The sequence below is a fragment of the Oncorhynchus tshawytscha genome, linkage group LG07, assembly GCF_018296145.1.
Source record: "Oncorhynchus tshawytscha isolate Ot180627B linkage group LG07, Otsh_v2.0, whole genome shotgun sequence".
Classification (NCBI taxonomy): Eukaryota; Metazoa; Chordata; class Actinopteri; order Salmoniformes; family Salmonidae; genus Oncorhynchus; species Oncorhynchus tshawytscha.
Genome location: NC_056435.1, coordinates 3,675,720 through 3,700,988, shown reverse-complemented (window position 1 = coordinate 3,700,988; position 25,269 = coordinate 3,675,720). Strand labels below are relative to the sequence as shown.

General features: G+C 46.1%; 2 protein-coding genes across 4 annotated transcripts; both read right to left on the bottom strand.

Moving 5' to 3' along the window:
- Positions 1-91: 91 nt before the first annotated feature.
- LOC112235912 (SLAIN motif-containing protein 1) lies at positions 92-9,036 on the bottom strand. Of its 3 annotated transcripts, XM_042323907.1 has the most exons (9): positions 8,420-9,035; positions 7,436-7,569; positions 5,153-5,284; positions 4,599-4,706; positions 3,683-3,832; positions 2,869-3,237; positions 1,864-2,016; positions 1,365-1,653; positions 92-1,253 (listed from the first exon to the last, which is right to left on the bottom strand). In XM_042323907.1, exons 1-9 carry the CDS (start codon positions 8,833-8,835, stop codon positions 1,178-1,180), a joined length of 1,827 nt encoding a protein of 608 aa, XP_042179841.1. In that variant the 5' UTR covers positions 8,836-9,035; the 3' UTR covers positions 92-1,177. The 3 variants fall into 3 exon arrangements, with proteins under 3 accessions (XP_042179841.1, XP_042179842.1, XP_042179843.1); XM_042323908.1 differs by lacking the exon at positions 4,599-4,706 and having other exon boundaries at positions 8,420-9,036; XM_042323909.1 differs by lacking the exons at positions 4,599-4,706; positions 5,153-5,284.
- A 776-nt stretch (positions 9,037-9,812) lies between these two features.
- On the bottom strand, positions 9,813-24,467 carry LOC112235913 (28S ribosomal protein S9, mitochondrial). The gene is made up of 9 exons (XM_042324988.1): positions 24,444-24,467; positions 23,673-23,771; positions 19,051-19,281; positions 15,668-15,753; positions 15,530-15,584; positions 13,900-14,068; positions 13,560-13,668; positions 12,493-12,575; positions 9,813-10,265 (listed from the first exon to the last, which is right to left on the bottom strand). The coding sequence occupies exons 1-9, from the start codon at positions 24,465-24,467 to the stop codon at positions 10,174-10,176; spliced, it is 948 nt and encodes a 315-aa protein (XP_042180922.1). The 3' UTR covers positions 9,813-10,173.
- Positions 24,468-25,269: the final 802 nt, after the last annotated feature.

The following is a 25,269-nucleotide window of genomic DNA, read 5'->3' as shown; positions in this document are numbered from 1 at the left end:
GAATTACAATCAGACATATATAGAGAAACTGTAAGAACTTCACCTGTGAAAATAACCAGTAGCCTACTAACTCTAGAGACAGAATTGAATATCAGGTCCAAATAACTTTTTTTATAATTTGAAAATCTTTAATTTTAGTTTTTAAAACAACTACACTCATTCAATTAAATACAGTCAAAAAATGTTTTGGAGAAAGAGATGGTGAGGTGTGCCATGAAGACTAACCTGCTTTTTTTGAAATAGTGAAAAAAGTATTAAACAGACAGAGAATGCAATGTAAGTGATCTTTAAAAAGTAATCCTTCATCCCCAAAAAAACAAACATCTACCCTGTGCTCTTCAACAACAAAATTATAATTAACCATAAAAGTGCAATATCACAAATAAAAGGAACAAAATCAATTACATTTCAATTCACACTTGTACAATCAGTGCAACAATTACAAATATTTGATAGATATACCAGTGAATCTTTATAGTTTAAAAAGTGTCCAAAACACAACTTGAAGTCATTTCCCTGTCTTGGTGAGACATTTTGTAAACAGATTCAGACATTAGCTTTAAATTTGGTTAATATGCTTCACATAAACATTTAAAATAAATCATGAAGAATATTGCATCAATACGATCAGCATCCCAACAATGCACACTGAAAGTTAACTTTAGTCTCAACACTAATCATAAAAGATTTATTTTAAATATACCTTGCCATGTAAAAATTAGACCAAATACACCCACCCAGACAATAGGGAGTGATTTAGACTTTTTTTAGCAGCATATTTGGTGCTCTCCATTAAGAGAAAATACACCTTTTATTAATCAGAATTCCAAAGTAAAAAAAACAAATTAAGTGGCAGCTCTTTCTTTAGTATGTTAATGTAACCATAGCGGTTAAAACTTGTTAGTGCATAAAAATATCAACAGGGGGATTCCCCTTGGCACAGACCAAATTGGACAGGTGGAGAATGCATGTTTGACTTTGAGTGCTGACCACACCTCACATACCCAATCATGAGGGCGTTCTACACAAGGTTGTTATTCCCTATAGTTTGGTTGACCTGCCTTCTCAATTCCCCAAGAAGACTTTGTGTGGCAGTGAGTGACCCCAACCAGCAGGGTCTATCTACATTGCCAGCTCTTCTTCTTCTCTGAATCTCATCTCTCCATTCATCCCTCTCTCAGTAGCAGCCATCCCTCCAGCTCCCGTCTCGTAGGGCACTCAGGCTGGACAAGCTCTTAGGAGGCGTCAATAAACTGGGGAAAAGAAGATCAGATTGAGATGAAAAATAGGAAATTATGATCCCAGACAACAAGAACCTAGTTTTGAGCTTGTTGGCGCTCCCCTAGTGTCCTACAGTAGCCTACCTGCGTGTGGGTTGGGCGATCTTGCTTCGAGGTGTGGAGCTGGTCCCAATAAAGGAGGCGGGGCGGGGCAGACTGCTCCGGGGGGGCGTAGGAGTGCCCCCCACCCCCACGGCTGGTTTACTGGGGAGGGGGATGCCGCTCAGGGACTGCAGACTGGTGGAGGTCGGCATGGTAACTGGCCCTTTCACAGTGGGGCTGACGTAGGCTGTGGCTTTGAGAGGTTGCCGTGACAACGACTGGAAGTTCCCCACACTCTGGACTCTGTTCTGCAACTGACTGGGTGAAGGGACTAGTGGGGAGAGGGTTGACAATAGATCATATACAGATTAATGGATTGATATAATATTAATGTTTTCCTCAGATGTACTGTACAATGTATGGACTACCTACTTAGAATGATCATTTTCAATTTGATGAATTCTGGAAAGTCAATCAAGCCCTGCAGTTTATTAGTATGTGTATGGTGAGAGCTAAAACAAAGAAGAAGACGGTATCTCACTGGAGGACTGTAGCCTGCTGGCCAACCCATTGGACGAGTCGAAGCTCAGACTGTTCCGAAGGGTGGAAGGAGAGCCGATGTGATTGGCTGGGCTCAGTGGACTCGGCACACTGGGAGCCCTGAACAGGTTGGGCATGCTCCTCCGCAGCTTATCTAAATAGAATGTACACACACACACACAATATTCCTGTATGAATTCAAGGCCACAGATCTAGATGACTAAGACTTTATCATTTCAGATTCCACATAGAGCCCTCTTCAAGAGGAATTACGTGCCACTCACTAGTCTCTCTTGAAGAACACCAGTGTTGAGGCCCCAAAGAGAAACATCTCCTGTAATCTCACCACCCTCTATTCAGTGTCCCTCTCCGGTTCAGCTCCCAGAACAGAAACAGAATAGCCTCCAAGAGCTTACGGAACAGTCAGTGTCTCAAGAGGCTTACAGTGAGCACATCCCTGGTAATCTGCCAGTACAGTCAACGGGCTAGGGAAGTACCTACGGTAGTAACTAACGAGTGCGTGACCTTAAAATGACCTCTTTCTCCATTAACATAAACAATGACAAGTTGAAAACAAACCTAGAAATAGATTAGTATAACTTTCATAAGAGGGCCATCATGTTGTGTGTCAGTTATTTTGTAGCCCTACTAATATTGTACTTTGTTATGCAAATGTTCCATCAAGAAAACAAGGCTTGTTTGAAAAATGTACTCATATCTGCATTCCAAATGTGATCCCCAAAATATATAGCGAACATAAATACACAGAAAACAAACATTATTAGAAGAGAGTCTTGCAGAGCAAGAATTCTTATTAGAAAGTGTGAGATTTCATACATTTAAACAGAGGGCCAGGGTTGAGTCCAATAGACACCGAACAGAAGAACACACACATACATACAAAATGGAGGAGTCCAGTGCAACTACCCCCCAAAAAAAAAAAAAAAATCTCCCATTTTCTCTAATGAACGCAACCCAAGTACCTGCATGGGCCAGGCCTGCTCACCTGATCCAGGCCTGAAGCCCTGTTGTTCGGGTGTGTAGGTGCTGAGTGTGGGGCTGGCCAGGGCCTGGGGTGGGGGTGGGGGCTGATAGGAGAATCCTCCAGAGGGGTACTGAGGGCTGGAGGGGCTGGAGAGGCTGGTTGTGCTCCTCCTCCAGTCCCGTATGCTGGAGAAGGTGTGGGAGTGGGAGAGGCCGCGCTGCAGGGTGGGTCCCACACGGGTCAGACGGGGCTGGGGAGGAGGTAGCTGCCCGTACTCTTCCTCATCCTCTTCCTCCTCCAGGTCAGCCTCGCCGTTGTGCTGAAGGGAGAGGAAGGAGAAGCTGGCGCTGCGGCGGTTGATGGAGGTGGTGGCGTAGTCCTGACGAAGACCTGAAGGAGGGGGAAATACGGACAAGCGCAAACACACAAACACGCACGCGCACACAATCAGTCGTCACCTTCTGCGCCTGAGGTTAAGGTTAATAAAGCCTGGATGAAGCCTGAGGTCTTGTATCACAGGTTAGTGTTAGAAGGGAGAGAAGGACAGAGGAAGATAAGGACAGAGAGGAACAATAAAGGGCAAGAATATGGCCAGGAAACCAAGACCACTTGAACTGACCAGTAACAACTCTGGGCCATATTTTTAATCTTGGGGCCCAGAGTTAATCCCTTTCAGGTCACCTATTCAATAGTTAATAATAGTTCTGATTTATAAAGCATTTTCCACACTTTTACATAGAAATGGGGGAAAACTCACCTCTTACTATGTAAAACAATATATAGTCAACTATGTGACAACACCAAAACAGTTTTTAATAAAGGGTGAGGGACTCACTGTCCTCCTGCAGACGAGCCATGACCTGGACGTCAACAAGGTCCTGCAGTTTGTATCCCTGCGTAATGGCGTCATCCTCCAGCTCGGAGGCACTGAGCTCACTGTCCATGGAAGACTGGGGGCTGAGGAGGAACCGCCGGAGGCTGCGGCCTTCAGCACACAACAACACAGTTCAGGTCAGATCACAGACAAATTACATTGCAGAGATTTTACATTAACAATGAACACAAAGAAAACTGACCAGATGAAAAGCAAGATTAGTTTAGATAGAGGCACACTGGCAGCAAAAAAACATCACTCTCCCTTTAAGAAACATTGCCGAGTCACTGTTAGTAGGGAGGCCACGTCATGGAATTGTACCTTTGGTGATAGAAGCACCAGAAGCACCAGAAATCACAGACAAAGCAAGAAAAGGCCATATTGTGTTTATGGCCACTCCAAGCCCCCATGGCCATTTTCCATTATGGCCGCCAACCAGATCCCACAGGCTCGACCTAGCTGTGTGACATGTGGCGCTTCCTTCACCAAAGGGACTATTCCACTCAAGTCTATCCCCTCACCATCGCACTATGTTGAACTTCACATGGCAAACACCTGAAGTAGCAGAAACTGAACACACACTGAAACACTCCTTCTCTTGCCGTGACAAATGATGAATGATGACCTTGGGGGCTTCTCAATAGTCTATAACAGCTTCCTCTCCTCTCTTCTTGTGTCCACCTCTATTCTGATCTGACAAGACAGCCAGTAGGTGAAACTTAAGGTATTTCACCAGTCCATATGTCTAACATCAGCAGGAACGAAGGAGAGGAGACAAGGAGAGGAAGCTCTTTCAAACAGGCTATTGAGACGCAAACCTTGACATGACATAGAGACTGAGACAACGTGAGCCAGCGGGGGAGCGAGCGAGGCTTACTGCGATTGGCTGAGTGATTGGCTGGGAGGAATGTGGGAATTCTCTCAGCCTTCCCTACAGGAGTCAGGGACAGGTGGAGGAGAGGATGGAGGGGTGAGGAGAATGAGGCTGATGGAGGGAGAAATAAAGGGAGGGGACAGAGACAGGATAAAAGGGAGAGAGAGAGAATCATGGAGAGTTGTTTCAATGGAGAAAAAAATGTAACTATTCCAATGAAGAGACTGTGGTATTTTTTTCAATTGTGAAATACCATGTTTAAGAAGTAATCATGGATGGAGTAACCCTCATGTCTAAGAACCAGGGGGTTTCCTCGCCTGGTGAACTGATCAGGAGTGTTGAGTTTCTGCTCAACACGGCCCAGGATTTTTCTGCTCAATATGGCCCTGATTCTGCTCAATAGGGCGCAGACGATTCCTGCTCAATAGGGACAAGTTTCTCCTGATCAGGTTGCAAGGTTGAAAAACCTCTAGTTCAACTAATGTCATATGGTAATATTATGGTAACATTATGGCAATATGTACCCATGTCACATAGTAATCTGTGTGTGTATTTACCAGGTCTGTCAGCGGGCGGAGGGGTGGGGCAGGACCTGGAGAACGAGGCACTGAGGGGGGACACTCCAGCTACACGTCTCAGGGGGAGAGCAGGGGAAGAGTGGCTGGAGAAGACCCCCCGCCACCTATGGACTACGCATGGGAGGGAGGGGAAAAGGCAATGTCATACTCTATCAGACCACCCCCAAAACACACACAGCTGTCAGTGCTTTCCGGGCCCCTCACAAGGAACAGAGGTCAGCAGTGTGAAGTGGTTGTTTACCTCACACCCAGCGCGTCACATTGCTGTGACAGTCACAGAACCACTATTCAGTAGCAGCCAGGGAACACATCTGCTGTCCAATGCCCAGGAGACAAAGCTGCATTCACAACCTCACACACACACTGCTCAACACACCCATTCAGCACGGGCCAGGACCAGGGACGGAGCAGCGACCACACACACCTTCTGAAATATATTCATAGAGGAGACCTACAGGAATGAACACCCGCTTAGCATATTTACAGAAATCTATCTAGAGGAGATGTGGTGGATCAAAAGAACAAAGAGAGAGGAGAATGATTAATAAATGTTGCAGAGCTGAGAAAGCAAATCATCTCTCTCTCTCTCTGTGTGGTGGTTCGACTGTGAGCTGCTGAACACAGCGCTGCATATATCCCTGCACCAGATAGAGTGGGGTTATGTTATACCTGTCACTGAGAATATAAACCACTTAGCAGCATCGAGGCGAGGTGCCTTTCATGTAAACACGGTAACCATGGTTACCCCTCTGGTTGCTGAGGGAGGCCCTGTGAACGTAGCAACAGGCAGATAGTAGGTCAAGTGTGAAAGCAGTGGAAGGCTTTTCCTGCAGTTACAGCTACTGTGGAATTAATATACAGGCTTCTAGTATAGATCCTTACAGCAATATATTGTAGTAAAATACAGGTAACTGCCAAAATAAAGGAAACACTAGTATGAGGGATAAAAGTATATTTTATAAGTATTACACTTTATGTTGTTGTTCCCATTATTTTGGCTGTAGTTCACTGATGAAATGGCGGCAGGTAGCCTAGTGTTTAGAGCGTTGGACTAGTAACCGAAAGGTTGCTAGATTGAATCCCTAAGCTGAAAAGATAAAAATCGGTCCTTCTGCCCCTGAACAAGGCAGTTAACCCACTGTTCCTCGGCAGTCATTGTAAATAACAATTGTTCGTAACTGACTTGCCTGGTTAAATAAAATTTAAAATTTAAAAATGGCAGCTTCACTGATGCAACGATAAGCTGTTGCATGACAAGTATATAATTTGAAGGCCAAGTTAAATAGGATCTAATATGCAAAACCATATCAAAACATTTGATACATTTCAAATATATAATAGTAAAAAGAAATGCAATTAAGCTGACGTGTGTGTTTACTCTAAGTTGTTGAAAGTGACGCACACACACAGACAGTTGCGGCCAGTGCTTCACCTCTCATTAAGAGCTTAGAGGACTAGAGCAGTATTAATACATTACCTTCAGCGAAGTCCGTGGGAGACGTCACATCTACTCACTGTTTCACACCACAGCTTCCTCTCAGACATGAACCCAAGGTCCACTCTCAGTGGTCATTAGACACCATAAAATGTCTCAGGAGTAGAGGCATTAACCCTGACTTTACCGCTAAATTGCCAGAGTTGGCCACTCACATCTTCACTTCAGGGCCTCTCACTCATTCTCATTCAACCTCATCACCTCTCCACTGCAACCCTTCTTCAGGTAGATGCTATGAATTAGAATGTGATCTCCATCACCTAACCAGGTGAAATGAATGTGCTCAATGTCATAACCATGGTGCGAATGTGTGGGTCTGTAGGTTGGTATACGGCTGTCTTTTCAGGAGTGACTCCGCTTGTGCGTGACCACCGTGCATAGTTTAATGGCGCCGGTCGTGTTGTGCGTAGTTTAGCGATACCATCACTGTGTGTAGTTTAATGTAGCTGGTGCTGTGTGTGACTAGTGACTGTCTGGCAAGGTGCTGTACTTTTATCTCAGAGTCCAAAATAGTCTGGAGTTGGCTAGTTACATAATCCTGAGACTTGAGGACCTGTTTCACACTGAGCTCAAGGCATCACAATGCTAGCCTCCCCCTTCACCTCCATGTCCCCACACACACACAGTAAAATAGAATCATAACCATCTGTTGAAAGGAAGTCTTTGAAAACTAAACGTTTTGTCAGGTTGATAGAAACCTATGGTCTATTACATAGCCATCCATCTATCCACCCTTTTCGGTCCCTAGTTTCCACCCCTCCTCATACCTTGGTCCAACCTGAGGCACAGTGAGCGGGCCGACTCCACCTCTGTTCTGGGGCTGTCCAGGACCTGTCTGCTCCACTGAAGGGGGGTAACAGGGCTCTCCCCCCACAGCCGGGCCTTGGCTGACACATACAGCCTGCAGGGAAGACATGATGAGAGCCAGAAGAGGAGGAATGAAGAGGATTTTACTGCCCTATAGTCCCATATCAACCCTTATGGGCCTACAGGGAAGCCTGGTTTCAGATCAGGGATACGTTTTCCAGTTTTACTATGATCCCAAAAATGTACATCAAGCCACAACCTCACTTAAAACCTGAGAATAGAATCATATTGATTGTAGCCAACAAGTGCAAACCGTGGCGCATAGTGTGGAGCAGCCAATTCTGACTGCAGTCCAAAATTGGTTTTGGGCACTATAATGGATTTGACAAAAAAGATTGGGTCACAAGTATAATGTCACCTTTTATCAGCGGGTATTCTTATGCATACGTTTTACCACTAAAATTATAGCACTTCTTGTGTCCAGTCGTCCACCCCCAAGTCGACATGTCTCAGACTGATGCGGTCTAGCCTCCATTTCAACAGGCACATTTTCACAGGGCACAGTGGCCGTCTGCTCAATCATAATCGTTGACTATGATAACTGCAACACATCGATGTTTTGTGTTTGCTAAAGAAAAATCTAATGATATTGGAACAAGTGTCAGCTCCATATTTCTGTCCAATTTGCCCCGAAGGTGTGGCTTTGTTGTCGTATATCATTCCTACTAGGATTTGAGTCTCATTTGCAGGTACATCATTATATTCCATACCAGAGTAACAGTCACATATCCTATAAAATAAACAGAACACTGCATCACCATCGTATATGACAGGTCAATTGTCATATGCAAATAAGGACTGCAAGTTTCAAAGAAATCTGTCAGATTAAATTTGCCACCTGTCAACTACATTATACAAACCATTGGATATTGTGAAATAGTTACCAGGTAGCTTCAGAGTCTTCAATAGAGAATAGAGCATCTAGGTCCAGAATGTCCACCTCATCCAGAACCGTACGTTCCATATAATCAGCCTCCGTGTCGAGAGCAGTATCAACATAATGCGAATGTAAATATTCGAACGGTTCGTCCAACGGGAAAAATGACTCCAAGGAAGACTGGCACAGTAGCGTCGGTAACGGGCTAGGTATGCAGTAGCTCCCGGCCATGTAGGCCGGAGAGGGAGGTAGAATGTGGGGGCTGCCAGTGCAGCCGTTCGCCCGCGTCCTCAATTGCTCATTTTGCCGCTCCAATTTCCGAACCAGCTCTTGGAGCTTTTTCACCTCCAGTTCGGCGTTCGCGGCATTGCTGTTGCCGTTGACATCCGTCATTATCTGGGGGTTCATCACGGCTGCATCCATTGGATGGAAAAGTACAAATACCCGATATATTTTTTATTAAATGGTGGACGGGGTAAGCTACACTCAAGTCTCAGCTCACCCGTTGCCCACACTGTGATTTGGGTATGGGTTGTATCTCGCTTGCTCTAGAGCCCATCAGGACTAGAGCTTTCAGATGTCACCCAATAAGGGATGGTGGCGTGCTACAGACTGTCTCCACCCCCAAAGTGCTGAATCCACCGCGGGAACTGTTGCCTAATTAGTGGGCAGGGCAGGTGCGTGCAAGCGTTCTCTCCTCAAACTTCACAGTTGTCACATTGATAAGGGACAATTATTTGTTTGACCACAAAGACAATGCACAACACATTGTCTTTGTCCGTAAAGAAGGAGCAGACGGCCACTGTGCTCTGTGAAAATGTGCCTAAAGAAGATGCAACATTTTTGTTTCAAATATGTTTATTAAAACAGAGAATGAGAGATTACGTCCGAAGTGAAAATATATTATTTGATCATAGCCTACCTTTTGATAACACAAGATATTGGCTAAACCATTCATATTTGATCTACAAGCATACACAGTTGACTTCATTGAATACACATAAAGATCTATTGAATTGAATAATAATTTCACCAGCCACTACATATTCTACAACCGCATGCTCAGAGCGCCCATGCATCTTGAACACTCCCCTGGTTAAACCAGGGCATTTTATGCGCATTTATCGCCCTCCTGTGGTGTAAATTGAGACGGCAAATGATGGTACTGTGGTGACTTTGTCCAATTTAACGCAGGAGTGAAAGTTCTGAAGGCACGAAATATAAATACAGAATCTGCACCGCAGGTTTCAGCACCATGGACAGCGACTAAGGCAGAATCCCTAACGTGGACTTTCAGCACCCCATGACAGTGGACAGCGCCTGGTTAAAGTGCAGCTCTAACGTTACCGGCCATTTATTTTTTTATATGGAATAAAAACAGCATATTATAGCAAGGTATATGAAAAACAAAATTTTATTTTCAATATACAGACAAAGACAATGGACAGGTATGTTGCCAGAGATGGCCCTCTGGTGGCAGAAAAAAACATTACAGCCTATATGGAGTTGGGTATCCTGCCCTCACATGGACAGAATTTGACAACAGCATGGCAGCAACTTTGAATTTGTACAAGTATTTGAGTCATGTACTTGGTGGCTATTTCCAGATCTAAAACACCTTTAGGGGACATATAAAAGGCTACAATAGGGGTTGGATGAACAATTTGTCCACTTACTAATAACAGTTCTGATCTCAGAGGAAGATAATGATGAAGATGTTGCTGTGATTTTCCTGTGTCCAGTTCTATTCTGTCCTCCACCTCAGCGTTTCTTCCAGGTGAACTTCCTCCTCGCTCCCTCCTGGCCCGGCTTCTTCCTCTCCTTAATTCTGGGGCCAGGGGTCAGCAGCCCAGCTGAGAAGGAGGCAGAGATGCAGGTCAAAGATCAAACCAAAAATAGTACTATACATCAACAACAAAGCAACAGAGGAACAGCGGCCAATGTTGTTCATTTGATGTAAATTAAAACGGTCCTTCTCTCAACACATATCAAATTAGCAGGCTAAAGTTAAATCTACACCTGGTTTCCTCTATCGTAATCGCTCCTCTTTCACCCCAGTTGCCAGACTAACCCTGATTCAGATGACTATCCTACCCATGCTAGATTACGGAGACATAATTTGTAGATTGTTAGGTAAGGGTGCCCTCGAGAGGCTAGATGTTCTTTACCATTCGGCCATCAGATTTGTCACCAATGCTCCTTATAGGACACATCACTGCACTCTATTACTCCTCTGTAAACAGGTCATCTCTGTATACCTGTCGCAAGACCCACTGGTTGATGCTTATTTATAAAACACTCTGCAGCCTCACTCCCCCCTATCTGAGATATCTACTGCAGCCCTCATCCTCCACATACAACACCCGTTCTGCCAGTCACATTCTGTTAAAGGTCCCCAAAGCACACACAGCCCTGGGTCGCTCCTCTTTTCAGTTAGCTGCAGCTAGCAACTGGAACAAGCTGCAACAAACACTCAAACTGGACACTTTCATCTCAATCTCTTCATTCAAACTCAATCATGGACACTCTTACTGACAATTGTGGCTGCTTTGCGTGATGTATTGTTGTCTCTACCTTCTTGCCTTTTGTGCTGTTGTGCCCAATAATGTTTGTACCATGTTTTGTGCTGCTGCCATGTTGTGCTGCTGCCATGCTGTTGTCATGTTGTGTTGCTGCCATGCTGTGTTGCTGCCATGCTGTTGTCATGCTGTGTTGCTGCCATGCTGTTGTCATGTTGTGTTGCTGCCATGCTGTTGTCATGTTGTGTTGCTGCCATGCTGTTGTCATGTTGTGTTGCTGCCATGCTGTTGTCATGTTGTGTTGCTGCCATGCTGTTGTCATGTTGTGTTGCTGCCATGCTGTTGTCATGTTGTGCTGCTGCCATGCTGTTGTCATGTTGTGTCTGCTGCCATGCTGTTGTCATGTTGTGCTGCTGCCATGCTGTTGTCATGTTGTGCTGCTGCCATGCTGTTGTCATGTTGTGCTGCTGCCATGCTGTGCTGTTGTCATTTGTGCTGCTGCCATGCTGTTGTCATGTTGTGCTGCTGCCATGCTGTTGTCATTTGTGCTGCTGCCATGCTGTTGTCATTTGTGCTGCTGCCATGCTGTTGTCATTTGTGCTGCTGCCATGCTGTTGTCATGTTGTGTTGCTGCCATGCTGTTGTCATGTTGTGTTGCTGCCATGCTGTTGTCATGTTGTGTTGCTGCCATGCTGTTGTCATGTTGTGTTTATGCCATGCTGTTGTCATGTTGTGTTGCTGCCATGCTGTTGTCATATTGTGTTGCTGCCATGCTGTTGTCATGTTGTGTTGCTGCCATGTTGTGTTGCTGCCATGCTGTTGTCATGTTGTGTTGCTGCCATGCTGTTGTCATGTTGTGTCTGCTGCCATGCTGTTGTCATATTGTGTTGCTGCCATGCTGTTGTCATGTTGTGCTGCTGCCATGCTGTTGTCATTTGTGCTGCTGCCATGCTGTTGTCATTTGTGCTGCTGCCATGCTGTTGTCATGTTGTGCTGCTGCCATGCTGTTGCTGCTGCCATGCTGTTGTCATGCCATTGTGCTGCTGCCATGCTGTTGTCATTTGTGCTGCTGCCATGCTGTTGTCATTTGTGCTGCTGCCATGCTGTTGTCATTTGTGCTGCTGCCATGCTGTTGTCATTTGTGCTGCTGCCATGCTGTTGTCATGTTGTGCTGCTGCCATGCTGTTGTCATGTTGTGCTGCTGCCATGCTGTTGTCATGTTGTGCTGCTGCCATGCTGTTGTCATTTGTGCTGCTGCCATGCTGTTGTCATGTTGTGCTGCTGCCATGCTATGTTGATGTCTTAAGTCTCTCTTTATGTAGTGATGTCTCACTTGTGGTGATGTGCTGTGTTTTTTGTTTTTTTTTTTTTTTTGCAGCCCCCATCCCAGCATGAGGCCTTTTGCCTCTTGGTAGGTCATCATTGTAAATAACAATTTGTTCTTAACTGACTTGCCTAGTTAAATAAATAAAAAAAATACAACAATAAATCATGAAGCTTTCTGAATGATGTGTGTGTCTCATTAGTCGTGTGTGTGTGTGTGTGTAGTACCACTACCAACCTTGTCTCATGGTCTCCACCTGTCCCTCAGACAGAAAGCTCAGCATGGCGCGGGAGATGGCAAGGCGTAGCGCCCCCGCCTGGCTGGAATGGCCCCCGCCAGGAGGAGAGGAGGGAGGAGAGGGATGAGATGGTGAGAAGGGAGGAGAGGAGAAAAGAGGGATGGAGAGGAGAGAAGGGAGGGGAGGGATGGAGATGGAGAAGAGCAGAGAGGGATGAGATGGAGAGAAGGGAGGAGAGGAATGGAGATGGAGAGAAGGGAGGAGAGGGATGGAGAGAAGGGAGGAGAGGGATGGAGAGAAGGGAGGAGAGGGATGGTGATAGTGGAGGAGAGGGATGGAGATGGAGAGAAGGGAGGAGAGTGATGGAGAGGAGAGGGATGAGAAAGGAGAAGAGCAGAGAGAGAGGAGAGAGGAGAGAGGAGAGAGAGAGAATACCAGTTATCAACAGCAGTGGTTGTCTAGAGGATTGTAAAGAGCAGTGGTGTGTGTATAGAGTCCTGTTAACCTCTGTTAGAGCCACACGGTCATATTTAGACACTACAGCAGTCACTCTTCTGTCTCAGTATGAAAAAGACAGATGAGGGGTGTGTGTCTGAATGTGTATGTTCTGGCCCACATCCCAGCAGACTAAATGAAAGGCTTATTGCTGACACAGTCAAACCACCGTCACCCTTCAGGTCCTATTAGTCCTGTCTCAGTCTGTCCTCAGCCCAGGAGATAACACACACACACACACACCCAACCCACTCAGTTGTGTAATTAACGCTGCTATATCCCAGATAAATAAAAGAGGCTATAAACGCAGTGAGGTGCAACATAAAGATACTTTTCAACAGCGTTTTGAGAGTGCATGTGGCACGGCATGCACGCTAAGGAAGGATGGGGAGAGGAGTGTGGAAAGAAGCAGGGACTTGTGATTTCTTCAGTGGGGGAGGAAGCACTAACGAGCCATGTCAATCCTCTAAAGCTTCCTCTCTGATTTGTCTCCTACTTCATCAGTACGGGTCTGAAAGCACATGCTATTTGAAAACATTACGGTGGATGTCTACTGGGAAGGAATACGGACCGGTCTTGCAGGACAGGGAAGTAGTGGACATAGTTTGTCCCGTTGATGCTGATGGATCCTGAACCGCTGTCTCTCAGTAGGACAGTACCCGTAGCGGTCTTTCTTCTGCCTGGGGAGACACACACAACTTATTATCCTAGATCTCCCTCTTCTACCATGAAGCCCTGGTCAACCAATGACTGTAGGTCATTCTTTGAAAGGGAAAGATCACTGAAACTGTCATGAAATTTAGACCCTGTTTCTGTCAACTGCTTTAAGACAAATGTAAATAAATGCTACACGTAACATATTGATCCATTGATTGATAAAAGCCCAGTCGTATTACTTGATTGCTGTTTACCATCTCCGGTGCTGTAAGCCACTCCGTGCTGGTTGTATTGTAGGGGCTGGACCTGCTGCTTGGAGGACTGGATCTCTAGCTGTCTGCGGTAGTGCTGGACAAAGTCCTCCTCCACAGAGCAGTTGGGCAGAGACAGCAACCTCTCCATCAGCTGGATGAACCATGCATACTGACGAGAGACACACACAACATGGAAGAATAGGAGTAGCCCCTAGACGCTGATTTTGGGTCAGTTGATCATTTCCCCGACTAATGGCAAAGGTTAGGATTGGGGGAGGGGAAGCTGATCCTGGATCTGTAGGGGAAACGTCACCCCGGAGCGTAAGAACATAAGCACACACGCCTACCATCTATTGGCGTTGAGGGCTCTGTTCAGTGTCTAAACAGCAGCCTCTTGTGGTGACTAGGTGAACTGCATCCTACCAGTAATACAGTATCTAGCATGCCAACAACCAGGTTTCTAGTCAACCTTCTATGTGAGTAAAGAACAAGTCAGATACAAATACTGGAAGGCATGATGGAAACAGCAAAGTTGTCGGTAAGCTTTCCAAATGTTGCAAATATTGATATAATAACCATCATATGGAGGTAAACTTGGAGTCATGTGATGACGTTGTGTGGTACTCCCACTACGACCCAGGAAACCATCCAGTTTATTAGACTACAGATGAAATAAATGATGATGATCTTCACAGGGTGGTGAAAGTGCAAGGTGATGAGTTTGATGCTACTTTCCAATAAATATTGAGGGTCTTATTCTGGTGACATGATGATTGATGCTTGGGTGTCTTGACAAATTAAACGAATCTCGCTTTTTAGTCCATAATAATCTCATCATGTAGGCTGTACCCGCAATGTATCTGCTACCTGTTAGCTAGAGCGCACGTGCCAACACCAGGGTGCACAGTCGCTATATAATGCAGCATTTGTGATAAAACCATCAGTATTGTTGAAAATGTGAGAAATCCAGTTAATTAGTTTTTTAAATTTTATTTAGTATATGGGAATTTAACCGCAAACTTTATTTTTTATGTGGACTACCTAATCACACACTTTAATCCGCAACAATTCAAGTTGATGAAATTGATTATTCTCTGGTGGGAAAATGCACATATTTCATTTATGCAGATTTTTGAATATTCACATGAAAATCTGGTGTCAATTGGATGGAAACCTAGCTAGTGATATCTAAGGTATTTTTCCTCTGTAAATACTATCACAGCAGAACTGTTGAAGTGTGAAGGAGAGGGACCAGAAAGAGGGACCAGAGAGAGGGACCAGGGAGAGGGACCAGGGAGAGGGACCAGGGAGAGGGACCAGGGAGAGGGACCAGGGAGAGGGACCAGGGAGAGGGACCAGGGGGAGAGAGGACCAGGGAGAGGGACCAGGGAGAGGGACCAGGGAGAGGGACCAGGGAGAGGGACCAGGGAGAGGGACCAGGGAGAGGGACCAGGGAGAGGGACCAGGGAGAGGGACCAGGGAGAGAGACCAGGGAGAGGGACCAGGGAGAGAGACCAGGGAGAGGGACCAGGGAGAGGGACCAGGGAGAAGGACCAGGGAGAAGGACCAGGGAGAAGGACCAGGGAGAGGGACCAGATATCTGGATGGTATTAAAAGAGTTCCTTCTTACATCGTGTTCTGAGATGGTCTCCACCAACAACTCCTCCAGCTCTTCTTTCAGAGAACTGAACACACACACACACACACATGCGTATCAACATTCACTGGTGAACTTATTTCACTGCTCTGTGAAAACAACTATCCTCACATCTGCTTGGCGTCCTGGGTGAAGAGATTCTTTCCTCTCAGACGGTCCTGGTGCTTCTCTACTGCCAGGGCTTTAGTGACAGTGTCCTGAATGGGACAGGAGGACACAGACGACCAGATTAAACAACATGGAACACCCTATGGTCTATGAACCTTTCACTCAGTATTAACAATGTGTATTTGTGTTGTATCAAGAAAAGACCAGTATGGAATGCACTGTATAATCTGGAGTGTGTGCGTGTGCGCGCACACACACACACACACACACACACACACACACACACACACACACACACACACACACAAGAGATAAAGAAAGACAGAGGATTCTCCATTATGAAAGCAGATCCCATATCTGTCCCCATCCTTGGCTGGATTTAATTGGGTGGGAAAATTGAATTGGGGAGCACTTGGGCTAAAGCTTACTCCCCCTTTCTCCCCAAGAAACCGACATGAAGAGCGAGAGGGCTAGCTACCCGCTGTCTGCGGGCACGCTTATCTAAATAGGCATGGAGCCCACGAGCTTGGCATTAGCCCATCAAGCGTGGTACAGTACGTTAAGGCTGGTGGTAGAGGGCCCAGACCTGACCCGGGCCAGCAGCCTAGCATTCTGGTCACGTCCCAAAGCAGCCTCAACTCCCCATCCATCCACCCCCCCACGCGACCGGGTGAGAACTCATTTCCCTGTCCATTATTCAGCAGATGTTTGTTTAATTCCTTCTTGATAGAGTGGAGTCTAATCCGCCACCACTCCACCACAGAGAGAGAGAGAGGGGGGGGGAAGCAAACATCAAGCAAAATCCAATTTGTGTCACAAAAAAATAAGTAATAAAATAATCTTCATAAAAAGGGAGGGCAGGTGGTGGTGTGAGGGAGTTTGGCGTTACACATTTGTGAACACTGGGCCCAACAATGGCTGGGAAATGATTGAGGTATAGAGGCCTTGATGAAAAAGAGGAGGATAGTGGGAGACAAGCCAGTCATACAGAGAGAAAGAGATATAGAAGAGTAATGGATGCCTTCTATACTTGAACATTTTATACTCAACTCACGTCTAGTTCTTCAAATTCAATAAGCAGCGTGAAGCAGCACCCTGTTAGCATGGCTTTGATTTGTCTTCACCAGTGAGCCATTACATAGCAAAGCTCTGAGGAATATGAGAATGAAATCCTCCAACATCAGAAGCTCCAGAGTCCCGAGTCAGGAACCCCTGGTTCCCCTCAGAAGTGGGTAGGGGGTAGTCAGGTACCCCTGGTTCCCCTCAGCATTGGGTAAGGGGGAGTCAGGAACCCCTGGTTCCCCTCAGCAGTGGGTAGGGGTAGTCAGGTACCCCTGGTTCCCCCCAGCAGTGGGTAGGGTAGGGGGTAGTCAGGTTCCCCTAGTTACCTTCAGCAGTGGGTAGGGTAGGGGGTAGTCAGGTACCCCTGGTTCCCCTCAGCAATGGGTAGGGTAGGGGGTAGTCAGGTACCCCTGGTTCCCTTCAGCAGTGGGTAGGGTAGAGGGTATTCAGGTACCTCTGGTTCCCCTCAGCAGTGGGTAGGGTAGGGGGTATTCAGGTACTCCTGGTTCCCTTCAGCAGTAGGTAGGGTAGGGGGTAGTCAGGTACCCCTGGTTCCCCCCAGCAGTGGGTATGGTAGGGTGTAGTCAGGTACCCCTGGTTCCCCCAGCAGTGGGTATGGTGGGGGGTAGTCAGGTACCCCTGGTTCCCCTCAGCAGTGGGTAGGGGCTAGTCAGGTACCCCTGGTTCCCCTCAGCAGTGGGTAGGGGCTAGTCAGGTACACCTGGTACCCCTCAGCAATGGGTAGGGGGGAGTCAGGTACCTCTGGTTCCCATCAGCAGTGGGTAGGGTAGGGGGTAGTCAGGTACCCCTGGTTCCCCTCAGCAGACGTAGAGGGTAGTCAGGTACCCCTGGTTCCCCTCAGCAGAGGGTATGGTAGGGGGCAGTCAAGTACCCATGGTTCCCCTCAGCATAGGGTAGGGGTTAGTCAGTGAGGGGGATAAACCCAACAGAAGCACAGAGCACTCAACCTGGAAGCCTCTTCCTCATACACACAGCCAGCTGTACACCCCAATGACTTGGCATAGCTGTGTGTGTGATGTATTATGGGGGCGGGGGGAGGTGTTGTGGCTGTAAATACAGTACTGTGCACATGTAAGTAGACGTGTGTTTGCAGAGTTAATTAACACTCAAATGTTGGGATTGTGATTCTTCCAGAGGTATTAATCAATACGTTGTGTAGTGAGAGAGACGCATAGAAAGAGGGGGAAACAGAGGGTGTAGTGACCCGTCCCCCTTTTAATCTCAGACTCTGTTCTCCCCTGCAAGGCACACTGGGGTGTTTGTTGTACATGGTCGAGTTGCACTACAGGGGTCCGGGCTGACAGGGGGAGGGGGGGGAAGAGAGAAAAGCCAAAAGAGTGGAGGGGGTGAGTTCCCCATCACAGAGAAGGGAAGAGAGAGAGCAGTAGAGTGTACTGTTTACTGGTATTTTTTATTGGTTATTTAACTTTTGTTTATTATCGAATTCAGAGAAAGAGAGTTGTTTTCCCTCAGAGAGACAGACAGCCCTCCCTCCCTCCCTCCCTCTCAGACACGTCTGGTCTGACATCCCTATTTAAAGTAACAGCAGGGAGCCAGGAGTTGCTGCAGGGCATGGGAAGGGGTGGGAGGGATGACAAGAAGACAAAAATATTGCCAGGTTACACACACTTCTTATCTGCCGGAGAAACACACCTCTGTCCTAGGTCAAATCAACCATATAAACAAGAGGGAGGTAAAGAGGGAGAACGAGCGGGTGTGATGGAAAAATACAGAAGATGGAGGGATGGAGGGTAAGCTGAGTGGGTAGAGGTGGGTAGCTAATCTACAGCACCGGACTCCAGGGACCCTCTACCTCTCTGGTGAAATCCCCAGGGCAGAGCAGCTCTCATCCAGGCACAAAGCCTGACTATCAGCCATGGTAGTCACCAAGCCAGGCCTGAAACACGATTTAGGACGGGGACAGAGGGGCCCGTCACAGACACAGTCACGCCCCCTGCCTGTCTGCACCCCTCCCTACCTTCCACAACCCACCTCTCCCAAACACCCCCCATTCCTCTCACACTGCTCCTACTCTCACCATCCCACCTCCATCCACATCGCTCTCCATACCTCCCCACCCCTCCCTCCCTCCTCACCCGGCCTTCCTGCTGTATTCAGCTGTAGCTCTGGCTGTGTGTGTGAAATGGGATGTGACAGGAGCACCTTTCCCTGGGGATCAGAAGCCTCTCTCTCCCATAAATAGGGCCCTGGAGGCGAAGACTGGGGGCTTTCTACCTCCAGAAAAACATCCCCCATCAGTCTTTCTCCTCCCGGTCTCTCTCACTCATACACCCAGTACTCACATGCATTAGAGAGTAGTAGGACTGCTTTCCTGTGTAGAACAGAAAGTGGAATGGCCGTCTATCTGCGCCCCATTGGACAGCTAGAGGATATATATACTCATATATGAGAGAGAGAGAGAGAGAGAGAGTTAGGCCATTGGTGTAAACCACTTTACTTTGTCTAGCCCAATTAGTTAGAGATTGAGCAAAAAACTCAAGAGGTCCCCCTGCTGGTGATGTTGTGAAAGTGAGCTCTCACACAGTGAAAATTACCATAGGAGTAGAACAATCTCAAAAATCATTAACATATCATAAAGATGGAGGGAGAAACGTTTAGTTTAAACAGCCAGCTCTAGACAAGGAGAAACCTTTAGTTTAAACAGCCAGCTCTAAACAGGGAGAAACCTTTAGTTTTTTATTTTAATTGTATTTATTTCACCTTTATTTAACCAGGTAGGCAAGTTGAGAACAAGTTGTCATTTACAATTGCGACCTGGCCAAGATAAAGCAAAGCAGTTCGACACATACAACAACAGAGTTACACATGGAGTAAAACAAACATACAGTCAATAATACAGTAGAAAAATAAGTCTGTATACAATGTGAGCAAGTGAGGTGAGATAAGGGAGGTAAAGGCAAAAAAAGCCCATGGTGGCGAAGTAAATACAATATAGCAAGTAAAACACTGGAATGGTAGATTTGCAGTGGAAGAATGTGCAAAGAAGAGATAGAAATAATGGGGTGCAAAGGAGCAAAATAAATAAATAAATACAGTAGGGAAAGAGGTAGTTGTTTGGGCTAAATTATAGGTGGGCTATGTACAGGTGCAGTGATCTGTGAGCTGCTCTGACAGCTGGTGCTTAAAGATAGTGAGGGAGATAAGTATTTCCAGTTTCAGAGATTTTTGTAGTTCTTCCCAGTCATTGGCAGCAGAGAACTGGAAGGAGAGGCGGCCAAAGGAAGAATTGGTTTTGGGGGTGACCAGAGAGATATACCTGCGTGCTACAGGTGGGTGCTGCTATGGTGACCAGCGAGGTGAGATAAGGGGGGACTTTACCTAGCAGGGTCTTGTAGATGACATGGAGCCAGTGGGTTTGGCGACGAGTATGAAGCGAGGGCCAGCCAACGAGAGCGTACAGGTCGCAATGGCGGGTAGTATATGGGGCTTTGGTGACAAAACGGATGGCACTGTGATAGACTGCATCCAATTTGTTGAGTAGGGTATTGAAGGCTATTTTGTAAATGACGTCGCCGAAGTTGAGGATCGGTAGGATGAAGGATGCTTTGTTGCGAAATAGGAAGCCAATTCTAGATTTAACTTTGGATTGGAGATGTTTGATGTGAGTCTGGAAGGAGAGTTTACAGTCTAACCAGACACCTAAGTATTTGTAGTTGTCCACATATTCTAAGTCAGAGCCGTCCAGAGTAGTGATGTTGGACAGGCGGGCAGGTGCAGGCAGCGATCGGTTGAAGAGCATGCATTTAGTTTTACTTGTATTTAAGAGCAATTGGAGGCCACGGAAGGAGGGTTGTATGGCATCGAAGCTCGTCTAGAGGGTTGTTAACACAGTGTCCAAAGAAGGTATACAGAGTGGTGTCGTCTGCGTAGAGGTGGATCAGAGACTCACCAGCAGCAAGAGCGACATCATTGATGTATACAGAGAAGAGAGTCGGTCCAAGAATTGAACCATCTGGCACCCCCATAGAGACTGCCAGAGGCCCGGACAACAGGCCCTCCGATTTGACACACTGAACTCTATCAGAGAAGTAGTTGGTGAACCAGGTGAGGCAATCATTTGAGAAACCAAGGCTATCGAGTCTGCCGATGACGATGTGGTGATTGACAGAGTCGAAAGCCTTTTTTAAACAGCCAGCTCTGAACAGGGATAAATGGTAGTAGCAGCCAGTCTAGCTAACAGGTTAGAGAGGAGACACTCAAGTCTTTTAAGAGTTCAGATAAAGGCTAGAGGGAAGTTCCTAGAGAACAGCAGTGAAAGTTAGAGGGGAGAGAGAACAAACAAACAGCTAGGTGAGAGGAACCAGAGGACAGACTAGAGTCACCAGTTCACCCTAAGTTCACACACTCACAGCCAGTCTCCTTGTGAAGGCAGCAGAATGGAGCCAGGTCATTAGTGCTGCTACAGATGGCACTACTCTTGACAGGGTGTGTGTGTGTGTGTGTGTGTGGGGGGTAGGCTGAAGGTGTGTGTGTGTGTGGGGGGGGTCGGAAGGTTTGTGTGTGTGTGTGTGTGGGGGGGAGAGTCTGAAGGTGTGTGTGTGTGCGCGCGTCTCTGAAGGTGTGCATTTGTGTGTGTGGGAGGAGAGGGGGACAGACAGGTAGTGTCCACCCTGCCACTCTTCTCCAACCAGTCTGCTCATCCCCCCTCTCCCTCATATTTAACTTATTTTCCTCCTTCACTCTGTCTGCTCAATTAAGAGAGGGAACAGGTGCTAGAAGGAGAGAGCATGCTGCAGCCTTTTGGGCTGTCAAGACGAGGGGAATCAAGAGAGAGAGAGAGAGAGAGAGAGAGGAAAGGAAGGAGAGTGAGAGGTGGAAGAGAGAGAGGCAGGTGAGGGGGAGGTAAAAAGAAGAAGACGGGAGGAGGAGAGTGGAACACTGTGCCAGATGAAGGCAGCACCTGTTCATTTCATACCCTAGGCTGCAATATGGCAGAGTACCCTAGGGAGAGACAGAGAGAGGGGAAAGGGAGAGACCTTCTCCCTGCCACAGATTTCACTGTGTTGTTCACAGCACTCTAGATTCCTCCACTCGGTCTGAACTCCATCGATGTCAATAAAACAACTTAAAGAGAGTACTGCTACACAATAGTTTCTGCCCAGTGCCTAATTTAGAAACTAAGTTTCACTTTAATTATCTCACCTGCTAACACTTGCATTGTTTGCGCTACTAGGAATGTCACATCAACTGAACCAGAGTCAACAATAACACACAGGCGCAAGTCTCCCCTAATTACCCCTCTAGTGGTCCCCATTACCCCTCCTTTTCCCCTAATTCCCCCTCCAGTGGTACCCCATTCGCTGTCCAGTCTCCCTAATTTCCCTCACCCCCTGTCCAGTCTCCCCATTTTCCACATCTCTCCCTACTCCACTCATCTGAGGACGGGACGCTCCATGTCACTTCCTGTTACACAGCCCACTGCTAACAGCTCTATTCATTAGATAGGATGAAGGTTAAAGACTGCCAGGAAGTGAAGAATCATGGGAAATCAAACTAAATGAGTGGGGCAAACGAAGCTAATGCATTCTTCCTTCGTAATGAATAAAACATGGGATGTGTGTGTATCAGGCGTTGCTAATACAGTGGACACAGCACATTACACAGTGCTGGCCCCTGCTGAGTCTGTCTGTGTGATCAGATCCAGGTCTTATTGTTTATTTTCATAATGACTATATGTGTGCACATCTTCTGGACACCAGAATAGTAGAGGTACACAAGTTGTTTTGAAGTAGGTCACTCTGCAATGATTTGCACGACCACCGTGCATCCCACATGTCATGGTAATGTAGGTGGGTGTTTTACACTTTTGAACATAATATTCCCTTACTGCTGTCTAGGTTCCAACCCGGCCTGATTGTACATATGAATTTAATTATTGATGCCAACATGTACCTCTCTGAATATTTGAATATGCATAAAGTGTTGTTTTTTGAATGGCCATATTTTGTATAGCATCTACACCCACTATGCGTCGTATGTGTAATGGCTATGTGAGGTAAAATGTGGATATATTAGAAGATGGGATAACGCGGTCTGCTTGACCTGATGAAGATCTGTGTTGGATCGAAACATTGTCATTAAAGGTGGTAATTGGGGGCAAATTCAGTGTGTGGGCCTTTCTGTTATTTTCAATTAAACTTCCTTACCCCATCACCTAGGTGTTTTAAGGACATGCATATGACCACAAACTGTTTTACACAGCCCACTGGTAAGTGGTAACAGTTCTGTTCATTAAATAGAACGATGGTTAGAGACCGCCGGGAAGTGAAGAATCATGGGAAATCAAACTAAATGAGTGGGGCAAACGAAGCTAATGCATTCTTCCTTCGTAATGAATAAAACATGGGATGTGTGTGTATCAGGCGTTGCTAATACAGTGGACACAGCACATTACACAGTGCTGGCCCCTGCTGGTGACTGTTAGAGTGTGTCTGTGTGATCGGCTCCACCAGATGCTGCTGATGGCATGCGGAGACAGACCAGAGACAGACCAGAGACAGACCAGAGACGATTCTCAACTACTGTTGGGGAATTAAACTAATATGGCTGGAAAACCACCTTGAAGACATGTGACACCTCCTCTGAGAAAGAAAGCATAATGTATCTACTCCAAATAAGGTGCCACCTTTCTAAACATTGCCTAGCCAAATGCATATCTCAATTGAGTTGATGGTGGACACATAGACTTATTGAGGTATGAATCTGTCTCTGATTGTAGGGTAAGGACAAAAAACTGCATTACACTACATCCATCTAGGGTTTACACTGCATCCCTCTATGAAAGACAGGAGTTGTACACCCCTCGTTAGACATAAGTGCAGTCTTTCTTACATTAATGTCCCCCTGAGTGAAGGTCTCCCATCATGTTGGCTAGATGTCTCTTCCCGATGTTGAACTCCTCCACCTGCTTCTTGATGAACTCCTCTGAGAACTTCTCTGGGCCCGCTGCAGCCAGGTTCTTCCTGTGGTGCACAGCACTCACACATAGCTGTCTGGACAGCACCTGAGGTGTGGGAGAGAGGAGGTTGTTATGTTAGGATACATACTGTAGTATAGAACTGGTGCTTTAATAACCCAGGGCATTGGCATCACAGGGATGGATGAATGTCAATTATCTGGGCCAATAGACAGTCTCTGGTCTTTTAGGTGCATTAAATTAGTCTGAAACGGTGAGATTTGGCATTGACAAATAGACCAACTGATGTGCATTTGACAGCAAGGTATCCATTAGTAAATGGGACTAACATTGAACTGACGTAGTAAAACGTTAGCTAGCTATGTAAACAAGCTCTGTGAGGCTTAGCTAACTACGGTTCTATTCAACCAAAATATTGCGAATTTTATGTCCATTATGTTCATGTAGCTAGCTATGTCCACTATGGCATGCATGTTGAGACAAGAAGAACAATATCTAGAGAGTCAACTAGCTACTTAGCTAGCTGTCTGTCTTACTTCAATGACAGTTTACATGTGAGCTAGTTGACAAGGCAGCGCGTTGCCACTAGCGCTGAGCTATTTCAGGGACGACTCAGCCCTTCTCTGCAACTCAACCCCGTTGACATTACCGTGAAAACATGGCGAATTAAACTCTTGGCATTACCTGGGCAGTTAAATTTGACGAGACTGTGTTAAAATTGAAGCAGCAATTTCCGAATTTCCAAAGAAAATATCCCACGGTTTTTCCACAGGAGGCCGCCATGTTTGCTGTACGACGCTCTCGTGAAAACAGGAAGTACGTCGATAGCAAATGCATTTGTGTTACAATGTAACTGTTACAATGTTACTCCATTACATTTCTCACAGTATATCTGGCAAAATTCGGATACAACGTATTTGATTCAACAAAACAATAACCGTATTTGATAAATCCATAGAATAACTAGAATAAATGTATAGGTTGTTCAGTCCCTTTGTTGCATCCTACAATTAGTTGAACAGACTGGAATTATTTATTTATTTATTTGATCTATTTCACCTTTATTTAACCAGGTAGGCAAGTTGAGAACAAGTTCTCATTTACAATTGCGACCTGGCCAAGATAAAGCAAAGCAGTTCGACACATACAACGACACAGAGTTACACATGGAGTAAAACAAACATACAGTCAATAATACAGTAGAAACAAGTATATATACGATGTGAGCAAGTGAGGTGAGATAAGGGAGGTAAAGGCAAAAAAAAACCATGGTGGCAAAGTAAATACAATATAGCAAGTAAAACACTGGGATGGTAGATTTGCAGTGGAAGAATGTGCAAAGTAGAAATAAAAATAATGGGGTGCAAAGGAGCAAAATAAATAAATACAGTAGGGGAAGAGGTAGTTGTTTGGGCTAAATTATAGGTGGGCTATGTACAGGTGCAGTAATCTGTGAGCTGCTCTGACAGCTGGTTCTTAAAGCTAGTGAGGGAGATAAGTATTTCCAGTTTCAGAGATTTTTGTAGTTCGTTCCAGTCATTGGCAGCAGAGAACTGGAAGGAGAGGCGGCCAAAGAAAGAATTGG